This window comes from Aquarana catesbeiana, linkage group LG11 (genome assembly GCF_042186555.1).
Source record: "Aquarana catesbeiana isolate 2022-GZ linkage group LG11, ASM4218655v1, whole genome shotgun sequence".
NCBI classification, from domain to species: Eukaryota; Metazoa; Chordata; class Amphibia; order Anura; family Ranidae; genus Aquarana; species Aquarana catesbeiana.
The window spans coordinates 53300216-53324559 of record NC_133334.1 but is presented as its reverse complement, the minus strand read 5'-3'; the positions used below and the strand labels follow the sequence as shown (position 1 = coordinate 53324559).

Genomic DNA, 24344 nt, shown 5'->3' with positions numbered 1-24344 from the left:
TGATTAAAGTCTTCAGTGATCAAAGGAAGAATATTAAATTGTGATCAGAGCCAAGACTGACCCTTACAGTTACAAAATGAACAAATAAAAAAAAGATTGCTGAGGCCTCATTCACAGACACTGAGTCCCGTACATTGTGGATGGGCCATTTGTTTTTACCTCCCTAGCAAGCAGCTGCTGTGTGCAGGTAGTCCATTTAAGCCTATGAGGATGCAGCGGCTGTACGGACACAATCACTCGTCTTAATGTGACAGAAGTGTAGGTACTGGTGAGCAGCTGTAGATGAAATATTAAGGCTCATGTCAGTAAACTACAGTATAAAGCATGTCATTTGCCATAACAATAGTTATCGGCTGTATGCTTCTCGGCCTTTTGGCTAAGATCAAGTGTAGTATCTGTTCTTATCAGTTGCCAGGAGGTGGCGCTTGCTTCCGTCCCTGAACTACGGTAAGGTAGATTAGGGGTGGTGGCGGCTATGCAAAATATGCTGGTGTAAAGGCAACCTGGAGCGGTTAGAGATAGCCGAAAGGGAAGCCTTCTGATGGGGATGGAGAACCACTGGGTCAGGCTGAAGGGTCGGGTCCCTGGCCTTCTGGCCTAGATTTGTGTGGTTTCTGCCCCTCTCAGTCTTTTGGTTAGGAAAGCCTGCCCCTTTTCGGTGTTATTGAGGGGAATTGGCCGGTACTACCGAATATAATTAGGTGGGAGCAATCGGAGCGATGATGGAGACTTTGCCAATTTGGTCTCTCCATAGGCTCTCAGTATTCTGATCTCTTCCTGGCTGGGGTGGGGCTGCATCAATCTGGGCTGTTGGTCAGGGTTGAGAGCAAAGCCTGTGGTGAATGTGCTCCTGAAGTGGCAGTTCAGGGATGCCATAATCTCACAAGTGTTAAGGAGCACTTTGAGTTTGGCACCATGGTCAATTTCACGATACACACTTTTTTCACACCTGCCTCTAGGGCCGAGCCTTTTGGCTAGGACCAGGGGAAATTTTTATTCCTGGCCGAAGGGCCGGCCGTTGTATTGCACAATGGCCACTTTCACTTCTCCCACTTCCTTCTTCCCCACTTTCTTTTTATGTATTCCTTGGTTTGTCACTTTGTTTCCTTTTGTTTGGTGTATACACGTTTGTCACTGTGTGGTGAGTAGGGTGTGGGTCCTCGGGCCTACCTTGAAAGTCTTGGGATGGGGTGAACATAGGCCTTCGGGCTTAGTTCACCCTCTCTCATGGGGTCTCCCTTCAGGGGAGCCCCACCGAGTACTTGGATGGGTCTTTTTTCGGCAGACCCTCTAGAGAAAGGGGTCTGTCTAGTTTCAGCCAGATGGACCTAGTGAAGTACCTCAGTCCCCGTCAGGGGCCTAACTCCCCGGGGGATCAGGGTAAGGTCCTTCCTAGTGGAGGACAGTGTAACACCCATTGCACGTTTTGTGTTTCACTCTTTATGTGTGTGCACTTTTTTTGGCACTCGGTGGAGTTTTTGGGCATGTTTCACACGCCACTGGCTTTCCAAAAAAAAAGTTATCGGCTGTATGTCTGTTATTTTATGCTCTCTCTGTTCTGAAAATAAGGATTCTTATAGCAAATAATAATTATTACAGATTTTTAGGTGCAGTACCTAGGAAACGGTAAAACCCAGAACCCCTGGAAACAAGAACCCTCCAGTTTTATTTGGAAATCCACTTTAAACTAGATTCCTATGCACCCCTCATAACAAAGCCCTATGAGTTTGGTACTAGCAGGTTAGGTTGTCCAAGGCAGACATGAACAAAGAATCCTTGTCTGTAAGGACTTTTAGGGCCAATCAAGTCACATGACCAGGGCCAGATTTAACATTATGTAAAGTAGGCTTGTGCCTATAGGTGGCAAAACCAAAGAGCCTGCTTTTCACCAGATATTGGCACAGTTCCATCCTCAGTAGGAGAAGAAGAAAGGAAAATACGCTGTATTACCAAAAGTATTGGGACGCCTGACTTTACACGCACATGAACTTTAATGGCATCCCAGTCTTAGTCCGTAGGGTTCAATATTGAGTTGGCCCACCCTTTGCAGCTATAACCGCTTCAACTCTTCTGGCAAGGCTGTCCACAAGGTTTAGGAGTGTGTCTATGGGAATGTTGGACCATTCTTCCAGAAGCGCATTTGTGAGGTCAGGTACTGATGTTGGATGAGTAGACCTGGCTTGCAGTCTCATCCCAAATGTGTTCTATTGGGTTGAGGTCAGGACGCTGTGCCTGACCTCACAAATGTGCTTCTGGAAGAAAGGTCAAACGATCCCATAGACACACTCCTAAACCTTGTAGACAGCCATCCCAGAAGAGTTGAAGCTGTTATAGCTGCAAAGGGTGGGCCAACTCAATATTGAGCCCTACGGACTAAGACTGGGATGCCATTAAAGCTCATGTGTGTGTAAAGGCAGGCGTCCCAATCCAGTTGCTCTTTCCTGTGACATTCCTATTAAAATAATTGCTTGGCAAAAATGAGCATTGAACCTTAACTCCCCTCTGGAACCTGAGATTTGGACACAAGTTTAAAGTAGAACTAAACTTTGAATGTTCAAGCTCTTGAAACCAACCACAAGCTGATATACCACTGGTAGTTGGTACCCAGTCATAAAAAGACACATTTTTGTTGCGCTGGGATCATAAGAATTTGCAAATAATTAAAAAAATGAATAATGAAATCTAAAAGCAGCTAACACAATATGCGAGGTATGCAAAATAGTCAATGGAAAAAACGGTATAGCGCTAATATGAAACTAAATAGTGAACTTTCAATGCTTAAAATGAATTGAATTACAACATCATTATAAAAGTCCGTAAAAATGTGAAGTAACTGGTGAAATCTGCTTGCAAAGACACCGCCACCATCACCCAAACAAACTGCCTCTTACCCTCAAGTAGAAAATACTAGCATAGTTATTTGTCCAACAACCGCTCCTGAGCAGTATGGGGGATAATAGACTGCAGCCCCTTCAGGCAGATATCAGTAAGCCTGGATGCCTTGCAATAACAGATCCTCACCAGCATGGGATTAGATAAACCAGCTCATCCACCAATGTAGTAACCCGGTAGAAAGAAGACACTTCATAGTGCAGACATCCCAAACCTCTTAATTTATTGTAAAGTTAAAAGTTATTACACTCACATGTACACGATCGAAAACAGGCTTACGAACGGCAGAAACGTCCGGCGTTTCAAACCAAGAAAATGGCCGCTGCGTCCCAGCACAAGCACAAGTCGCGTCACACGTCACAATGCACATAAAGTGCACACGACAGGAGGGGGAGTGGGAATCTTTTCTTTACCAGACCTTCAGTCTGTCATTGGAGTGGATTTACTAAAGACAAATTGGCTACAAGTGAGGGAAGTTGCACTTTGCAAGGAAACTTGCCCCAGAACTAGTGATTGTGTGACATTTCACTTAGAAAAGAATATCCAATCATGTGCAAGGAAAATAAACAGCAATTTTGCTTGCACATAATTAGATGATGGAAGTCTTCAGAGCTTCACCTCATTCACTAAGCTCTGGGGCAAATTCCATTTAGCCATTAGACCTATTTGCCTTTAGTAAATTCCCAGGCATGGAAGGAATGGTTTCCAGGGCTGCCCAACAGATGAACATCTGGTGGACTTGACATGCTCTGTGGACAGAGGTCTACTGGATGTTTTGTGAATTATTGGGCACCAACATCCCAGGAAATCCAAGTGAGGCACTTCTCACTCTCTGACCAAAATTTCAATCCAAGTTTATAAAACACGTTCTAAGAGCCACAAAGCAAACTATAATGATAGCATTTTTTTTCTCACTAGCTGAGGGCACAGTGGGAATACACTGGACTTTCTCTAATTGAAAGTTGATAGTGAAGCTAACAGACACTGTGCTCAAAAGTGCTGTGGGTTGGTCATTTGTTACTGACGTCCTTTGACAGGTTTATAAAAGATTTATGATCCTGAGTGTGCTCACCAGACATACCCTCAGCAAACCGCCAAGGCACTCTTCTTTTTTCCCCTCTTCTATCTTCTCTCCATCCCCTCACCTGTGTGAATCAGATTTACAAATCTTTTGGTCTGATTCCTGACATTTTAATTTATTCTTTACTTTATTTTTGTAGCATGTTCTGTTGGTATCCACATGACTGTCTTATGTATATTTAGGAAATATTGTGATATTTAGAACTGCTTGTACACTTCATATCCTTGTACCTAGAGTATAATTTATTCAATAAAATTATTGAACAAGAAAAATAAATGCTTGACTCAGTAGAGCATCCCTGTTCATACTACACTATGGGGGTGGGGAGCAGTAAAAGAGTGAAACAGTTATGGAAATCGGTTTGATTAAAGGGGTTGTAAAGGTTCGTTTTTTAAAATAAAAATAACAAACGTTATACTTACCTGCTCTGTGCAAGGGTTTTACACAGAGCAGCCCGGATCCTCCTCTTCTGGGGAGCCCCGCCGGTGCTCTTGGCTCCTCCTCTTCATCAGGTGCCCCCCAGGAAAGCTGCTTTTCATGGGGGCACCAGTGTGGGCGCGCTTCCGAGTCCTGCTGCTGCATCCATTGACAGACAGCAGGACTCAGCTCTGTCCCTCGAGTCACTGGATTTGATTGACAGCAGCGGGAGCCAATGGCTCCCGCTGCTATCAATCTGTCCAATGAGCAGGGAGACACCGGCTGGAGTCGCTGGGTTTGTGCACAGTGTTGGATTGGATTGGGGGGTCTGAGGGGAGCTGCAGCAATGAAGGTTTTTCACCTTAATGCATAAAATGCATTAAGGTGAAAAACCTTGAGACTGCACAATCACTTTAAAGCGGAGTTCCGCTGTTTTTTATATATTTTTTTTAAGTCAGCAGCTACACATACTTACCTGTCCAGGGCGCCTGCGATGTCGGCACCTGAAGCTGATCTATCCCTCGGCTGTCAGGTGCTGCCGCCGCCATCCTCGGTAAGGGAGTCAGGAAGTGAAGCCTTGCGGCTTCACTTCCTAGTTCCCTACTGCGCATGAGCGACTCGCACTGCGCTATCCCACTGGTCCCTGCTGTTTTCTGGGACCTGTGTGTCTCCCAGAACACAGCGCGGGGGAGGGGGTGGGAAGTGGCGCAGATACCCGCGGGTGGCTTGAGTATCTATGCCCAGAAGTGGGAGCAAAATACCTGTATTAGACAGGTTGGGGGGAACCGGAGAAGCGGAAGTTCCATTTTTGGGTGGAACTCAGTTTTAAGTATATGTAAACCCTTAGATTGTAAATCAACCCACTCAGTTTAAAATAGAAATGAAAGGTAAAACATTTGTGTATATATTTAAAAAAAAAAACAACATAATTTTTTTTTTTTTTTGTGATCACATGACCTCTATTCTCAGCTGCATAAGGGGCATACAGAGCTTGGGGGTGGAGACTGTAGGGGGCATGTCTTTCCAGTGAATGGCTGGGCAGGGGGGGGCGTGTCAGCACAAGTCTGACAATTGGAGGACAGGCAGGCTGTGATCCCAGCACAGTTAGAAAACTGACCATGACCGCTGAGATGGATGTGTTTCCATGCATAGCATGGTCAGTTTGAAATATGAAAACAAGAGGACTGGCAGGATCACCAGGTATTTCACACAAATGAACAAAGAAAACAGGATACTTTTTAAAAATAAGTACATGGTACAACTGACACATATCAGGAATAAAAAAATATTGGGGTAACAAACACTTTAATCCAGAAACATAGAACAGTGACAACAGATAAAACAATGTGTCCATTAAGTCTGCCCCAGTTTTTAAAATGTATTTATATATCATTTTGCTTTTTTTGACTTGTCAACCTACTTCTATGGGTAGTCAGCTCACCGCAGGTGACATAACGGGCGATCTGATGGGGAATGTTACACTATAACTATGTACAAACTCAGCCACCATTTACCACGCTGGGTGGGTTAGGCCCAGTGAAGCTCTGCAGTGGAGGATTACCCTGATGGTGTCTGCATGGGAACAATAAATTGATGATTAATGGAAATATATGACAAGTGGGGGATCCCTTGCAATTCCAGAATCACTATACAACTTATTAGTTTTCCCTTTGCTGGCTATGGAATTAACCTTCCATGACCACAAGTCTGGCTTGATCATTACCTTACAGATTAGCTTCTAATTTTGCTGATGAGATATCTCTGCATCTCTGGATGTGCCATGGACACTGTCCCTTCTTTTTGTTGATTATAGTAATAAAATGCCCCAAGCGCCTGAAGAAGCGTTTTTGAGTACGCGTAACACGTAGAGCTGAGCTGAATCACAACACACCGCTTTTCATACTCCACGCTTTTTGGTTTTTCATTACTAAGTAGTCTATTACTTTTGATCTATAGGTGGCATATTATATGTTTCAAGGCAACATTGTGAATAGTCAATGATTTTAATATTGTTTCAAATGTGTTTTTGTAAATAATACATTTATATACTTTTTAAACAACGTAGTTAGTGTTGTGCTTATAAAGTCGATTATCCAAATTCAAATATACCGGGACGTGGCATATATGTACCTATTTCTCGTATCCACAGTACCACTCTGTGATGATGCGAATTGAATCTGTCTATGTACTGTACAAACTCAGTTACACTCAGTTTATTACTACACAAGCTCTGGATTCCCTTACACCTGTTTATGAAAAGTCATTTTACTGCCAACTCCCTCATTTTAAAGAAAATGACAAGATCGCCTCGGGCAGCCTACAAGGTGACTTTTAAATGGTTCAAAAATGATACCTGAGCCGCCACACCACAGTCATATTTAACATTTAAGTCATTTTCTGAGCGTTACCGGTTCTACTACATCGCTGGGAAATAACAGAAGACAGAAATTGCAACAGACGCTACATTTTACCTCCATATGATGATGTTATAAGAGGACAGCTGAAGTTTAATCTGCCTATATTTTGGTTCCATGCCAAAATGCTAATACATTGTTAAATAAAACTTTCTGTTTTTCATTACGTATCTTATTTTAGACCCAGTGATGACATCATTGGGTCTCTCTGCTTATCTACGCAATGCAGACAGACCACGGCTGGAGGGAGGAGCAGGCAGGATGCTGTACATGGCTTCCTGAAAATATCATAAAAATCCTAATGGAGTGGGTTGTCTCTTGGAAGAAATTAATATATTTCGAAATGCCTTGATGGGTTGTCAGAGGAGTGATTGTTTCTTGACAGACCATGTTTTCATGCAGACCACCAGGCCTGGTCTGGCCACAGGGAACACTGGGCATTTGCCCGGTGAGCCGAGGCCGACCGGCTGCATGTCCCAGGGCCAGGACCAGGGCGTCTTTAATGCAGGGTGATGTTCTGTGATGCTACGCTGTGAGTGCCGAGCGGTAAAGCCAGATTGGACTGGATCTGGAGGAGAGCAGGGATTGCAGTGGGTGTTCAGTGAACATCTTGGCTGTGAGTGCTGGAGGAGAGAGTCAGGATCGCATCTGGAGGAGAGAGTCAGGATCGCATCTGAAGGAAAGAGTCAGGATCGCATCTGGAGGAGAGTCAGGATCGCATCTGGAGGAGAGAGTCAGGATCGCATCTGGAGGAGAGTCAGGATCGCATCTGGAGGAGAGTCAGGATCGCATCTGGAGGAGAGAGTCAGGATCACATCTGGAGGAGAGTCAGGATTGCACCTGGAGGAGAGCCAGGATCGCATCTGGTGGAGAGAGTCAGGATCGCATGTGGAGGAGAGGCAGAATCGCATGTGGAGGAGAGTCAGGATCGCACCTGGAGGAGAGTCAGGATCGCACCTGGAGGAGAGTCAGGATCGCATCTGGAGGAGAGTCAGGATCACATCTGGAGGAGAGTCAGGATCGCATCTGGAGGAGAGTCAGGATCACATCTGGAGGAGAGTCAGGATCGCATCTGGAGGAGAATCAGAATTGCATCTGGAGGAGAGCGGGGATTGCATTGGGTGTTCAGTGGACATCTTGACTGTGAGTGCTGGAGGAGAGTCAGGATCGCATCTGGAGGAGAGTCAGGATCGCACCTGGAGGAGAGTCAGGATCACATCTGGAGGAGAGTCAGGATCGCATCTGGAGGAGAGTCAGGATAGCATCTGGAGGAGAGTCAGGATAGCATCTGGAGGAGCGTCAGGATCGCATCTGGAGGAAAGTCAGGATCGCATCTGGAGGAGAGTCAGGATAGCATCTGGAGGAGAGTCAGGATAGCATCTGGAGGAGAGTCAGGATAGCATCTGGAGGAGAGTCAGGATCGCATCTGGAGGAGAGTCAGGATCGCATCTGGAGGAGAGTCAGGATCACATCTGGAGGAGAGTCAGGATCACATCTGGAGGAGAATCAGAATTGCATCTGGAGGAGAGCGGGGTATGCATTGGGTGTTCAGTGGACATCTTGACTGTGAGTGCTGGAGGAGAGAGCCAGGATCGCATCTGGAGGAGAGTCAGGATAGCATCTGGAGGAGCGTCAGGATCGCATCTGGAGGAGAGTCAGGATCGCATCTGGAGGAGAGTCAGGATCGCACCTGGAGGAGAGTCAGGATCACATCTGGAGGAGAGTCAGGATCGCATCTGGAGGAGAGTCAGAATCGCATCTGGAGGAAAGTCAGGATCGCATCTGGAGGAGAGTCAGGATAGCATCTGGAGGAGAGTCAGGATCACATCTGGAGGAGCGTCAGGATCGCATCTGGAGGAAAGTCAGGATCGCATCTGGAGGAGAGTCAGGATAGCATCTGGAGGAGAGTCAGGATCACATCTGGAGGAGCGTCAGGATCGCATCTGGAGGAAAGTCAGGATCGCATCTGGAGGAGAGTCAGGATAGCATCTGGAGGAGAGTCAGTATAGCATCTGGAGGAGAGTCAGGATCGCATCTGGAGGAGAGTCAGGATCGCATCTGGAGGAGAGTCAGGATCTGGAGGAGAGTGGGGATTGCAGTGGGTGTTCAGTGGACATCTTGGCTGTAAGTGCTGGAGGAGAGTCAGGATCGCATCTGGAGGAGAGTCAGGATCACATCTGGAGGAGCGTCAGGATCGCATGTGGAGGAGAGTCAGGATCGCATGTGGAGGAGAGTCAGGATTGCATGTGGAGGAGAGTCAGGATCGCATGTGGAGGAGCGTCAGGATCGCATGTGGAGGAGAGTCAGGATCGCATGTGGAGGAGAGTCAGGATCGCATGTGGAGGAGAGTCAGGATCGCATGTGGAGGAGCGTCAGGATCGCATGTGGAGGAGAGTCAGGATCGCATGTGGAGGAGAGTCAGGATTGCATGTGGAGGAGAGTCAGGATCGCATCTGGAGGAGAGTCAGGATCGCATCTGGAGGAGAGTCAGGATCGCACCTGGAGGAGAGCCAGGATCGCATGTGGAGGAGAGTCAGGATCGCACCTGGAGGAGAGCCAGGATCACATGTGGAGGAGAGTCAGGATTGCACCTGGAGGAGAGCCAGGATCGCATGTGGAGGAGAGGCAGAATCGCATCTGGAGGAGAGTCAGGATCGCATCTGGAGGAGAGTCAGGATCGCACCTGGAGGAGAGTCAGGATCGCATCTGGAGGAGAGTCAGGATCGCACCTGGAGGAGAGTCAGGATCGCATCTGGAGGAGAGTCAGGATCGCATCTGGAGGAGAGTCAGGATCGCACCTGGAGGAGAGTCAGGATCGCATCTGGAGGAGAATCAGAATCGCATCTGGAGGAGAGCGAGGATTGCATTGGGTGTTCAGTGGACATCTTGATTGTGAGTGCTGGAGAAGAGTCAGGATCGCATCTGGTGGAGAGTCAGGATAGCATCTGGAGGAGAGTCAGGATCACATCTGGAGGAGAGAGTCAGGATCGCATCTGGAGGAGAGTCAGGATCGCATCTGGAGGAGAGTCAGGATAGCATCTGGAGGAGAGTCAGGATCACATCTGGAGGAGAGAGTCAGGATCACATCAGGAGGAGAGAGTCAGGATCGCATCTGGAGGAGAGTCAGGATCGCATCTGGAGGAGAGTCAGGATCGCATCTGAAGGAGAGTCAGGATCGCATCTGGAGGAGAGTCAGGATCGCATCTGGAGGAGAGTCAGGATCTGGAGGAGAGCGGGGATTGCAGTGGGTGTTCAGTGGACATCTTGGCTGTAAGTGCTGGAGGAGAGAGTCAGGATCGCATCTGGAGGAGCGTCAGGATTGCATGTGGAGGAGAGTCAGGATCGCATGTGGAGGAGAGTCAGGATCGCATCTGGAGGAGAGTCAGGATCACACAGAACCTGTGTAATTAATGTGTTTGGTTTTAAAGGGATGAGGTGGCAACCCTAAGTACCCAACGCCCTGTTGATAACGAGCCGCATAGCGGGAGGTAAGCAGCAACTGCGGTCCAGACGGGGCTGACACAGACCCGCTGTGTGGCCATGCCTATGTGTCCTCTCTCAGCTCTCCCGCCCCGCCAACAATGTCATCCTATCAGTAGAGCACGGGGTGGAAGGAGCTGGAGATCTGCACAGAGAGAGGGAGTCTTTTCATATTAACAAGCAGGTAATCATCCGCTTGTTAATATGATCCAGATCTGCAGCTCCTCCCCCCCGCCCTACTGATAGGATGACATTGTCAGTGGGGGGGGGTGCTGGGAGAGGACACACAGGCTGATAACTGCCTCTGCCCTGCCGAAGGTAGGACTTTGCAGGGGGGCAGAGAAAAAAAGGGGGCACTGTAATTAGAGAGAAGGGGGGGGGCATGATTGCTGGGGGCACTGTAATGTAAGGGGGCGTTGTGATATAAAGGGAGCTGAACTGTAAAGGGGTACTGTAATCATTACAGTGCAGTCCCCTTTCAATCACAATGCCGAGGACTGACTCCGTGAATATCCCATCACCAACCGCCCCCCACAGTTGGCTGCTCAGTCTTAAATACCGGGGTCTATTTTTTTTGTCCCACCCTAGGCAGGCTGGGGAGGAAAGAGTTAGATGAAGCTGGACATCCTCCACCACTGAGGAACTGAGGCAGGATCTGACTTAAGTAGGGTACACACTATAAGAAAATCGTGCGAACAATTGTCTGATTTTCCACTTTGTTTCACAGCAAATCGGAACTGATGAATGAAACTTCGTATGAAAATTCTCCTACGACACAGGGTTTTTTTTTTCTGTCGTCTATTGTTTCTGATCATGCGCAGTCTTTGTTTTCAGATTTTTCTTGTACGAAAATTGTACAAAAAACGGTACACATTAAACGAAAATCGTCCGTTCTGTTCCCGTACGAGAAAAATTTAGAAATTTGTTCCTTTGGGAATTTTCGTATGAATAGTCGGAATCAGCTGTCGAAAGTTGTGTACACACTGTACGAAGATTCTTTGGAGGAAAACGTTCGCCTGAATTTCTTATAGTGTGTATTCCGCTTCTAATTCACATATAGTCATACATTGGGGAAAAAGCAGCGCCCCCGATCTTCTTATTTTGAAAGCAACTTGCAAACAACAATTTATTGCTTTTCCTGGTCATCTATGAGAGTAACACATTTCTGAAAGTTTGGAGCTCCTCAGCTATGTCTTTGTAATGGGATCATCCCTAAAGTAAGAATAGACCCCCACACTAGCTATACTAACAATTATATCTTCCTAAGGGTAACACCTGATGGAGCTGAAATAGTCACATTCCGGAGATTATTTATGATTTCCTTCTAATTGTTTTTCACCCGGTTACTTCTCAGTGGGTGCCGCTGCATACTCACCTCTACTGCCTATGTCTTTACCACCTACCTCTGTGACCGTGTTGTATATTGGTGTCTCTCTGAACCCCTTCCCCTTTCCTCCTGTTGTTGATAGAGTCTAGGTTCACACTAGTCAATGCTCTGAAAAGTGATCTGCAGCAGATCGCTTTTCAAAGTGCAACTAAGCAGCCACTGTCAGGCGATCCTGCCGCCTCCTAAATGCCTGATTTTTATATTTCTAATGGGGCTAAACCGCCATTTAGCCCCCCCCCCCTCCATTGACTTGAATGGCTGAGTTTGCCAGGTGGTACTGCCCACCAACTAAGCTGGTTGTGTTAAATTGTCCACCAGCAAAGCATCATGGTATTGGTATGATAAGAGCCTCCTCTGGCTGTTCAGCCCTTACATCTGTGGTTTAGGTGACCATTCTTACCACCTCCGGCCACCCATGTGAAAGAATCCTACAGCTGGCCATACACTAGGAAATTGTCAAACGAACGTTAAAAGGAAAATCTGTATGAACATTCATTTAAAATTCTCTCTACATTCAATGTCTTGATGAATGCCATTTCACTCGTGGCCACTCATTAAAATTAGAAGAAAAGAGGTTTAACCTTAAAGTACGTAGAGGGTTCCCTAGAGGGGTACTGTAAGAGAGGCAAGGATGTGGAATTCCCTTCCACAGGCAGTGGTCTCAGCGGGGAGAATCGGTAGTTTCAAAAAACTATTAGGCTCGATTCACATCTATGCATGTTGCTTTTGAGCGTTTCTGCAGTGTTTTTTGTGGTGCTTGCCGTGTTTTTGAGCAGCGTTTTTTCAGCGTTTTTGCCGCGTTTTGCATTTTTTTTCCCTTAGACTGTATAAAGTCTAAAAAAAAAAAAAAAAAAATGCCAAAAACGCAAAACGCGTCAAAAACGCTGCAAAAACGATGTAAAAACGCTGTACTTGCGTTTTTGATGCTGGTCCATTGAATTCTATTACATGCAAAACGCTGCATTTTGCATAAAAAAAAAAGTCCCTGATCCTTTCCAAAAACGCAGAGGTACAAAAATGCATTGATGTGAACATGTTCCATATGAACCCATGTTAAAAAATTCCCATGCATTTCCAAATGCATTCCAAATGCAAAATGCATCAAAAAATGCGTTAGTGTGAATGGAGCCTTAGATACGCACCTGAACAACCACAACATACAGGGATATACAATGTAATACTGACATATAATCACACACATAGGGTGGACTTCTGTCTTTTTTTCAACCTCACCTACTATGTAACTAATTTGAAAGTAGTTCAAAATGTCTGCTTTTGCGTTTAACATTCGATTTTGGAATGAATTACCTTTCCCGAACAAAAACCTCATTCACTTCTAGAGATTTGTTGGTTCAAGAATAATTGATCATCCTGTTCCTTCCAATTTACTCATTGCTGCATTGGAAAATGAATGACAATTGGACCCCACTGATGATTAGTAAATTGAATGAACAATTGTCCCTGGGTGGAGACCCCTCGGTTTGGGTCCATAAAGAGGAACTGCAGTCTGCTCACATCATTTGTAAAAAAAAAATCTTTGCCATTCTGAAGCTTCCCTCCAACCACTTTGCATATTATTTTATATATACTGTGATTCTGTACTTGCCAAATATGCTGCAGAAATCTCCCTCCGCTGCATCTGGCTGCAACCATTTTAACTGTGGGCAGCTGAAGCTGCTGCCTGTTCACTTCCAGGATTTACACAGGACACACTTCCAGCTCTGCAGCTCTCATTGGCCTTCTTAGGACTCCCCCCCCTCCCTTCCTGGCAAACTCTCATGAGAGTGAGAGAGAGCCGTGCATGATGTCATAAGCCTAGGCTTTTTTCCAAACAAGATACAGGAAGTGGGGCTGTAGAAGGTATTTACTGGCAGAAAAAAAAGTTTAAAAAAAAAAAGTTTTACTATCCAAAGTTAAAACAACAACAAGGGCAGAAGATTGAATAGATGGAAAGATGAAAAAATGACTGAAGATCCGCTTTAACTGTTCTTTCATTATCATGAGCCATACAATGAGAATGGTTGCCGGGACTTTGTCACGTCTTTATTATTATTTTTTTTTACACTGAAAAATCTTAAATAAATGGAATAAATTAAAAATGGTCTGTACAAAGGACTTCTATATCACATTGTAACCGAACTTCAAGATGTATTAAACTCAAAACAAAAAATATTGCAGATTACTAATCATTAGATGTGGTGGCTGCATCAGTTTTAATTTTTAGGATTTTTTCCCTCTGTTTTCTGATCAGTGATCTGGCCTGTAACACACCTCCTGTATTAGAGTGCCTCCACTCTGGATGAAGGAGCACAGCGTTGTCAGTCCGGGGGGGAAGGGAGTGTTAGATGGACTTGCAGATTTAAATGCACTAACAAACCCGAAGCTGAACTCCAGTTAACACTTTGTAAGCAGTTACAGCAAACAGTTGTTTTTCCTTTTGGGATGAATGTTTTACATAAAAGAATAAAAGCTGATCATTGTAACATTGTAAGCACCCAATGTCAGTGTTTAATGGTTTGTCTCAGGTCTGTAACGGCTGCAGATCTGCAGAACATCTTGTCCTGTTGAAAAACAACAGACTTGCTGGCATGATCACCGGGCGAAAATGATGGGAAAAAAAGTCTAAAAAAAGAAAACCAATGCAGTCGCCACATCTAATGCCCCGTACACACGGTCGGATTTTCCGATGGAAAATGTCCGATCGGAGCGTGTTGTCGGAAATTCCGACCGTGTGTAGGCTCCATCGGACATTTTCCATCGGATTTTCCGACACACAAAGTTTGAGAGCAGGAGATAAAATTTTCCGACAACAAAATCCGTTGTCGGAAATTCCGATCGTGTGTACACAAATCCGACGCACAAAGTGCCACGCATGCTCAGAATAAATAAAGAGATGAAAGCTATTGGCCACTGCCCCGTTTATAGTCCCGACGTACGTGTTTTACGTCACCGCGTTCAGAATGATCGGATTTTCCGACAACTTTGTGTGACTGTGTGTATGCAAGACAAGTTTGAGCCAACATCTGTTGGAAAAATCCATGGATTTTGTTGTCGGAATGTCCGAACAAAGTCCGACCGTGTGTACAGGGCATAAGAATTGGTAAGCTGCAATATTATAAATGTTTACTTTTGGGTTTAATGCTGCTTTAGGCTGGGTTCACACTGCTGCGGTGCGGGAACGCAGTGAATTTACTGCGGGTTCCCACATCGCACCAACTCGCACGGCAGTTCACACTGCCATATGCGAACTGCTGGGGAGTGTCATACAATGTTAATGACACCCCCAGTTCAGCCCGCATATCGCAATGCGAACTGACAATTCGGACATTTTCGGATCGCATAGGTGTGAACACACATGCGATCCAATTTTGGTCCGAACAAAAAAAAGGGTCCTGTGCGAGTTTGGACCGAATGCGGTGCGATATCAGCCATACTATCTGTATGGCTGATATCGCACAGCACAGACATCGCATGTGATGTGAACAGCAGTGCGCTGCGAATCACATGCGATGTCTGCCACCGCAGCAGTGTGAACCCAGCCTTAAAATCCCAAATCTTTTCCAGAAGGAGGATTTTGCATTTTATTTCATCGCTGCTCACTATACTTTTCAATAAAAGAACTACATGGACTGAAGGATGTGATATAGAAGTCCTTTGTAGAGGTGACTTTTGGTACATTTCATGGTGACCTGGCCTGCTGACTGGTCCCCCTGTAGGGACATCAATGAGGGACTTCAGGTATGGCTCAGGAAATGTCAGGAAGGTAAATCATGAGCAGTCTGTCATTATACTAGTCTTTACTTACACAAGGAGAAGGCAGCGTAGAATCCTTTGGCCTGGACAGAAGAGTCGCTATGAAAGTGAACCATCAGAGAACCGCTAGAGGATGTAAAGCTCAGCTTAGGAAGGACTCCGCATGTTCTCTTCTGCTTCTGTCCATCTTGGAAGAGGAGATAGTCATAGGAGCAGCCTTTGGACAATTCCAGGCTGAAAGGAGCAATGCGTACCGTCATCTGTGACAACACAAAACAGTCAAGGTGAACTCCAAGCAGATAGAAAAGACGTAAAGCTCTTTAATCATTAATGCATTACTAAATATATTTTTCAACTACAAGCAGTGTACGTCTTTAAATGTGACCTGGTATCAGTCTCATGCAGTCCAGCAGGGCTGAGAGAAAGATGCAGTACAAGGAGCCATTCGGTTCATGTGCTGACAAGAAGCACGCTGATAGGAGGAGAAAGCAGAGTGACAGGGAGATGTGCTCAGTGTACTGCTTATCCTTTGACTGTCCATCACAAAGGGACGGGTCCAAGATGACCTGGGCTCAGAGAATGGGAAGGGGAGTAGAAATCTTGTCAGGTTTTTTATTTTTTGTCATAATTCCCCTAAATTATTATCTTGCAAAAGCAGGAGACCTCCAAATCGGGGACAGCAAAAACTTGACAGTGTAGTGCTCACCCGCTGATTTACCCCGGGTTTGTTTTCCAGTTCAGGGTGGTAGAGCCAGGCACATGGCAACAGTCACTCTGTCTAGGGATTGCTATTCTTTAAAACGTATTGCTGAATAACTGGGATGGGATGTAGGGAGCTGTGGAATACTCCAGAGCCCTGAGCAGTAAGAAAAGGACACTCTTCACTCTGTAGCTACTCCTTGGAACAGTTGTTTCAGCGGTAGCCCCAGCTATGGACAGAACTGTGACACCATATGCAATGTCCCAGGCCAGGCAAACATTATCCTTAATGCAAAAGAGGTTGTGCATCCAATAGACTTACCTTAATGAACCTTCCAGACCGGATCCTTAGATGAAAATCCCTTGTATAGCTGCAGCAAATCCTCAGCAAGTAGCCCCCATGGATCACAAGAAGTGTTCCCCAGGGGTTATACCATCCAATGTTGTTTCCATTGTTCTCAATTCTCGCTGACAGTCAATATGGCTTTCTCTGTAGTTCCGGCTCCTGTGAACTCAGAGGGAGGTGCCGGGAGTAGTGCAGAGAGTGAGAGGTGAAGGAGGGGACTTCCAATGGCAGCACTCATCACAGACTGTGGGAGGGAGGACGTGCTTGGATAAGGAGGTGAGATCCAATGATGAGTCTGTATAAGGCATTAGTGTGATGTAGAGTGGGGGGGGGGGGGGCAGAGAGCCAGAGCATTGTGTGTATAAGGCATGTAAAATTCATGTTAGTGGTCCATGGGATTCAATATTGTGAGTTTAGTGATCTGTAAGGTCTGAAAAGTTGGCAGCCACTGCTCCAGAAAACAGGGGAAAGCAATCAAGCCTGCAGCCTGCAGAGCCCAGAACAGCCCAAAGCAATCACAAAACTAGTGATTATAGCGGAATCAAACAAAACTGAATTTGCCTACCTTTCCTAGCAGTCTATTTGGGAGGGCGCTACAACAGTAATATATCCCTTCCCCTCTCTAAACAAAAACCTGAAGTTGAGCTTTAAGAGTTGGTGTCACCCGGATGCACTAAGGCAATGAAAAGAACTGCATAGTGCTGTCAGTCTAACACTGGGAGCTTTCAGACAGGAAAAGTGAATGAGGAGGAGAGGAGCTCATCCGTAATCAGCGTCTTCATTCTGCAATCAGTGACCAAGCTGTATTGCTGTGCAGAAAAGTCAGGAGATTTTTCATCAGTTTCTGTTGTGTCTACAGGATGGGAAGTGAAGGGAAACCTTCATAGATGGCAAGAAAAACCTGACAGGGGTTGTAATCCTTCCCTATTCCATTCCTTAACCAGTCCTTAACAACCGATGGCGTAGCGTGGGTGCCTGCTGGGTCCGTGAAGTGGGTGGTGCCACGGGGTGACGTCACCATGTGACCCTGCCCCTTCCCTATATAAAAACTGTCAAATGGTGGAGCAGTAGATGGGCAGACTTCATGGATGGGGGAAATTTTTTTTTTTTCTTTTTGGCCACGGCAGTGCGGCGGACGGTGTGATTGACGATGGATTTAAAACGGGGAACACTGTTTTTTTAACTTCTTGCCGACCAGCTGCAGTCATTATACTGTGGTAGGTTGGCACGATCCCACGAGCTGTCGTAGCTATACGTCGGCTCCCTTAAAGGGGTTGTAAAGGTAAAAATTTTTTCACCTTAATGCATTCTATGCATTAAGGTGAAAAAACTTTTGACAGTACCGCCGCCCCCAGGCCCCCCGTTTTACTTACCTGACGCCTCGAATCTTCGCTGCTCGTCCTCGTCATCTTCATTGCAGCTCAGCCTGGTCGCTGATTGGCTGCAGTGGATGGATTGAAAGCAGCGCAGCCATTGGCTCGCGCTGCTGTCAATCACATCCGATGACGCGGCGCGCCGGGGGGCGGGGCCGAGTGATACAGCGAGCGGCTATAGCCGCCGGCTGTATCACGGGAGCGCGCCCGCAAGCACTCACCACCGTGCGAGGGAGCTCGCATGAAGGTGGTAAATGCTTGCGGGGAGGAGCTGAAACAGCCGCCGAGGGACCCCAGAAGACCAGGTTCGGGGCCACTCTGTGCAGAACGAGCTGCACAGTGAAGGTAAGTATAACATGTTTGTTATTTAAAAAAAAAAAAAAAAATAACTTTACAACCCCTTTAAGGGGGGGTGCCGATGCTTGTAGCCGACGGTCGCGATGACCGTGGGCCATGAACAATCGCGGGCACGAGAGGCAGAACAGGGACGTGCGTGTGTAAAAGGATTTATAAGCAAGATAGATGTTTTTTGCATGTGTGCGCTGTAATATTTTCTTCTTCTAAAAGGATTTATGGCCCGTTATCCCACATCACAGGCAGTATGGATGGGGGATTTTAACACTACATTGAATGAGGATTTAGACAGGCTTAGACCCTCACTGCCAACTACAGGAACAGCCAGGGATACTAGGCTCTCCAAACTTATCTCCTCCTTTCATCTAATAGACACCTGGAGACATAGATTCCCACACACACGCACTTACTCCTGCTTTTCACCCACCCACAACTCCATGTCACACATTGACTTTATTCTCATATCCCAAAGGCTCATACTCCACGTCTCTTATGCCGCGTACACACGAGCGGAATTTCCGTCAGAAAAAACTTGGATGGTTTTGCCTTGCATACACACGGTCACACAAAAGTTCTCTGAACTTTCGACCGTCAAGAACGTGGTAACGTACAACACTACGACGAGCCAAGAAAATTAAGTTCAATGCTTCCAAGCATGCGTCAAATTGTTTCCGAGCATGTTTGATTTTTTTGCACGTCCAAATTGCATACAGATGAACACATTTTCAGATAGGAACTTTTTCTGACCGAAAAATAGAGAACCTGCTTTCAATCTTTTGCTGGCTGAAATTCTGCCAGCAAAAGTCCGATGGAGCATACACACGGTCGGAATTTCTGACCAAAAGCTCACATCCGACTTTTGCTGGCAGAATTTATGATGGTGTGTACACGGCATTAGAAACAACATTTGGTCCCAGACTACTGTCAGACTACAGCCCCTATTGAATTACATTGAGTATTCCTCTTTATAAACCACCACGAACATGTCGTTTGAACCCGTTCTGGCTGTCACTCTTACTCGAAGACGACGAGCTTACAAAAATTTCCAAAAATTCTTTTCAAAAACTTCAGACCCTCCCAGTGTAACCTCCAAGTTCAGGGATTTCTTTATGGACCTCTACACATCCACGGTCCATGAAGACTTGGCTCCCATGGACCTCTTTCAAGAGAATATCTCATTCCCCCAACTAACTGAAGAACAGGTTAGCCTCCTTGAAAATAGCCATTGCAATAGCAAGTTTTGCCAGGTCCAAATCCCCCGGCTCAGATAGTTTACCCATAGAGTTTTACTCTCACTTCAACAAGATACTCACCCGTAAACTATTAGCCCTTTACAATGATTTGTTCGAGACCTTCACTCTACCGCTATCTATGAGGGAAGCCACAATAGTTCTTATACCAAAACCAGGCAAGCATCGAGTCATATCGTCCCATTTCTCTATTACAGGATGACAATTAAAAGTCTAGCTAAGGCACTAGCTAAGGCACTCTCCATTCGTCTCAACCAAATCAGACTCTCCCTTATACACACCGACCAGGCAGGGTTCATGCCGGGTTGCAACACCTCTTTTAATCTTTGGAAACTCTTTATCAATTTACAAGCCACACACGATAATGTTGGAACACGTGTGGTGGTGACTCTTGACACAGCCAAGGCGCTTGACTCGGTTGAGTGGAAAAATGCCTTGAGGGATATGGCTTTGGTCCAAGGTTCATTAGATGGGTCCAACTGCTATATCAAAACCCAACAGCTAAGGTGGTGGCGAATGGATGGTCGTATCCAGTGTTTGACCTCAGTACAGGCACGAGACAGGGCTGTCCACTCTCCCCACTACTATACGCTCTAGCTGCAGAACCCCTCGCCATATCTATCCGTGAAAACCTAGAGATTGAAGGATTAAAACTAGGACCCTTGACTGAAAAAATCAGCATGTATGCCAATGATACTTTATTATATCTAGCTGACTCTGGCCCCTCCCTTCACAATGCCATCCAAACAATCGAACAATTTGGGAAATTTCCTGGACTCAAGATAAACTGGGGAAAGTCCCAAATTTTACCAATCGATAGCTTGCCACCCACAGAGTCCCAAACCAACATGCCAGAGGGTTGACATAATCAAATACCTGGGGGTTCATATCTCCAGAACTGCAGCAGATTACATCTCATTGAACATCAAGCCATTATTCTCCCTAACAAAGCTAAAATACAAGCCTGGGCCCGTCTACCTCTGGGGGTATGGGGTTGTATCAATTTAACTAAAAATGGTACTACTACCCAAAGTGCTCTATGTTCTCGGGCACACCCCAACCTACCTACCCCTAAAGTACTTTAAGTCACTTGAAGCCTTTCTTAAACCCTTTGTTTGGGGGAATAATAGAAACCAACTTACGTGGCAAGCGCTTAAAAACCCAACGGACATGGGTGGTACGGCCCTCCTAGACTTTAACCATTACTACATCGCATCCCAATTATTACAGCTTTTTCACATAGACAAGACAGATAGTGCACGCTTCCTCAACTTACTATGCCCGAAATGGGCACAACAAACCACAGACCCGATCTATGCCATAACAATGGGCACAGAGACTACAGAGGCAAGAAGTGACAGAAAGTCTTTGCTGTATTAGTACAGACGTATATGGGACCTAGCCACTATCAAATTAGGACTTCCACCACACAATGACTACACCCCACTATGGCACAATAAGGGCCTACGGGAATTTCAACATATTCAGGACTCAGAGCACTGGATCAAGCAGGGAATATTCTACATGCACCATATACTATCAGATGGGGCCCTCAAGACATTTGACGTGCTCAGGGAAGAATTTACACTGCACAACCACATGTCATTCAGGTTTCTTCAGCTACGACACGCAGCCCATGAACAGTTCCCACACTCCCTTCCGCAACCTACCCCTAACCCTATTATTGCAATTATCAAGAACACAGATCCCAAAAAACTCATATCATGCTTTTATTCCATACTCAGCACACCGGTCTCCGCCAAAATAGCATACAGTTTGAAGCCTCGCTGGGAGGGAGAGATGGGACCAATGGAAGATGAGGAGTGGGAGCAGGCGATGGAAACCTGCAAGGATGCGTCCCCCAAGCTCTCAGACAGGCTGACACAAATATATATACTTCATCGGGCTTACCTCACCCCACTCAGAGTGGCTAGATACAAGAGAGGTCAATACACCACATGCCCAATGTGTGGCCTCGAAACAGGCACATTCTTTCACCTCATTTGGTCTTGTCCAAAAATACAAGGCCTTTGGAAAAAAGTTGTGACCTTCCTACATGACAATATGGGTTCCCCCCTAGCACTAGACCCGAAACAGTGTCTACTTGGGATATTTCCCGATGTTCCAGACAAATATACCAAAATATTTCTCCACAAAACTCTTTTCTCAGGCAGAAAAATCATAGCCAGAAAATGGATGAGATCAACACCCCCAGACATCACAGAATGAAAGGCAGACATAAACGCAACCCTCCCCTATAAGAGATTCCTTTACATTAATAGAGGATGCCCAGACAAATATAATAGGATATGGGGCCGATGGTTACAGGAATATGAAAACTTGTGCTAATTAATATAAAAACTCCTGATACAATCACACCAATTTTCGTAGAATGTTGTATACCTTTATTTTGTACTATGTGACAAGGACAACCACATAAGAGTTCACTGACACCAATAATTGTACTATGCATTGTATACCTACCTTAAAATAAGAAGGAATAATTATATGTATGTTGTGCTTAACGTGTATGCACTTTTGTTCAATAAAAACCTTTGTTCAATGGAAATACCACCAAAAGAAAGCTTTATTTGTGGGAAAAAAAGGTAGTCAATTTTGTTTGGGTGCAGCACCGCATAACCGTGCAATTGTCAGTTAAAGCAACGCAGTGCCGTATCGCAAAAAATGACCTGGTCATTCAGCAGCCAAATCTTCGGGGCTGAAGTGATTAATAATGGAATTGTTTTTATTACTTTTTGACACTTTTTTGGGTGAATGGGTAGGGGTACATAGTACCCCATACTCATTAACATGAGGGGGGGGCTGGGATCTGGGGGCCCCTTGTTAAAGGGGGCTTACAGATTCCGATAAGCCCCCCCCGTCCGCATATCCTCACAATCACAGCCCAGGGTTGTGGGGAAGAGACCCTTGTCCCCATCAACATGGGGACAAGGTGCTTTGGGGTGGGAGCAGACCAGGCAGACCCCCCCGCCCCAAAGCACCCCCCCATGTTGAGGACATGTGGCCCCCCGGCATGGTTCAGGAGGGGGTGCTCACTCACCCCCCCTTTCCTGACCTGCCAGGGTGCTTGCTCAGATAAGGGTCTGGTATGGATTTTGGGGGAGACCATACGCCGTTTTTTTTAATTTTGGCGTGGAGTTCCCCCTGAAATCCATACCAGACCCGAAGGGGGGACCCCACGCAGTTTTTTTCTTTCTTTTTTTTTTTTCATAAGCCGGGTGTCGGCAATTGCAACTTCGAGTCAATTTAAATGTGTTTTGACTTGTTTTTTTTTCTTTAGAAATGTCATTTTTGCTGCAGCCTGTTCTATGCATGCTACAGATACGCCACTTTACAGACAGACTAAGGGGACCCCCTGTGATGTACAAAGTATGCCGCTGTCACTAAGTGACTTAGTTAAAGCGGGTGCACATTTTATACCACCTGTCCAAACTGGTGACCACTGTTTGCTTTTGTTTTTCCAAGAATTAGCCAAAATAAAAGCCATCTTTTTTTGGGAAGGGCGTGTCCCTGAATGGCAATTTGGAAATGTGGTCACCCTAGGCGTGAAGAATTCCATATGTCCACCATATTTACCTTGTGCCCAGGAGGAGCAGATAACACCCATACACAGTCCATGGAATTGGCGTACAGAGCCGGAAAACCGGGAGAAGAGAAGTTTCCTGCTGAGCTGTTGAAGGATTCCCCACATTTTACTGCAATAGAGGAAAGGCACACAATGTGACAAGAATACACAGGACTAATAAAGCTGGCCATACACTAATCAAATTTCTGAATTCTTCATTTTAACGTTTGTTCAATTCTGGAATTATTAGTAGGATATAATCAATGTTTGTTTCGACCGCAGTGGTGAGAAAATTCAGAGAAGCAGATGGAAAACATTTTTAGAACTAATGAATTTCTAACAGGGAAGGTGGATTTCATTCAGGAAACTCTATTCATTCCAAAATGGAATGTAAAAGCAAACAAAATTTTGAAGTATTTTCAAATGACATTCGTCAAGTCTTTAAACAGACTGAGAATTTTTGGACGATTGTTTGCTTGAAAATCGACTAATGTATGGCCAGCTTTAGTGTTCAGATCCACTTTAGGACTTCAGATTCATTGGATAGCGCTATGGAATAGTATGGCATCAGAGAGAGTGTTTGTACTCACTAGTATTGTAAATTGCTGTAAAGCTGATCTCTCCTCCTCTTCTGGTGGATTCAACTCTCACAAGCTTTCCAGAGGCAACGTGGCCAATCGGGCGCACCTTTCCACAGCTCCTGGGGATAAGAACCGGTGCCTCTCTGCTCATCCCATCATAGACAATCACAGAGGCCTGGCTGCAGGCCGGAGAAGACCGAACATCGAACTTCTCAAACTGCAGGAAGACCTGGAGCAAAGAGGTGACCATTCAATCCTTTATATGGATACGGTATACTCACTGTTATCTGTAGCAAGTTGTAAGCTGACCACATGTTAAAATCTGATTGTACAATCTTTATACAATCTCATTTTAGCTGATCATACATGTTTTAGTCCGATTGCACAATCTACAGCAGACCTTTAGATTTACCAAAATGTTTTTATTTTGTCATTGACTCTAAAATTAAATTTGTGTGCATTCAATGTTCCTTTCAAAAAATACCCTGTACGTCCTCATTGATGGTGGCAACACTATTCCAGCCAATCCTCCATCTTCTGTGTTGCCGCTCTCTCTGAGCATGCTCCAATTTCTCCCAGGGAGGAAGCCCTGCATGTCTTTTCTCCCCTCCTAGCTCCCTCTTATGACACTCTTTGACTGCAGGGCAGCTCCAGCAATATGTTTGACAGCAGCTCCTCCAGAAAGCCCTTGATGTCAGATATGAAGCCGACCCCGGGCAAAGGAAGGAAAT

At 45.6% G+C, this 24344-nt stretch overlaps 1 protein-coding gene and 1 non-coding gene across 2 annotated transcripts in view; one reads left to right on the top strand and one right to left on the bottom strand.

Annotated features, from left to right (window-relative positions):
- Positions 1-356: 356 nt before the first annotated feature.
- Positions 357-539, top strand: LOC141113046 (U2 spliceosomal RNA). The gene has a single exon (XR_012236702.1). It is a non-coding gene; the product is annotated as a U2 spliceosomal RNA (small nuclear RNA).
- Positions 540-15468: 14929 nt separating this feature from the next.
- The window catches only part of LOC141111702 (hatching enzyme 1.2-like), a 46049-nt gene continuing 37173 nt past the window's right edge, over positions 15469-24344 (bottom strand). The window contains exons 10-12 of the mRNA XM_073603849.1: positions 23623-23842; positions 23044-23162; positions 15469-15684 (exon numbers count right to left, since the gene is read on the bottom strand). Of these exons, the coding sequence (XP_073459950.1) occupies positions 15469-15684; positions 23044-23162; positions 23623-23842 (555 nt within the window). The remainder of the gene's footprint in view (positions 15685-23043; positions 23163-23622; positions 23843-24344) is intronic.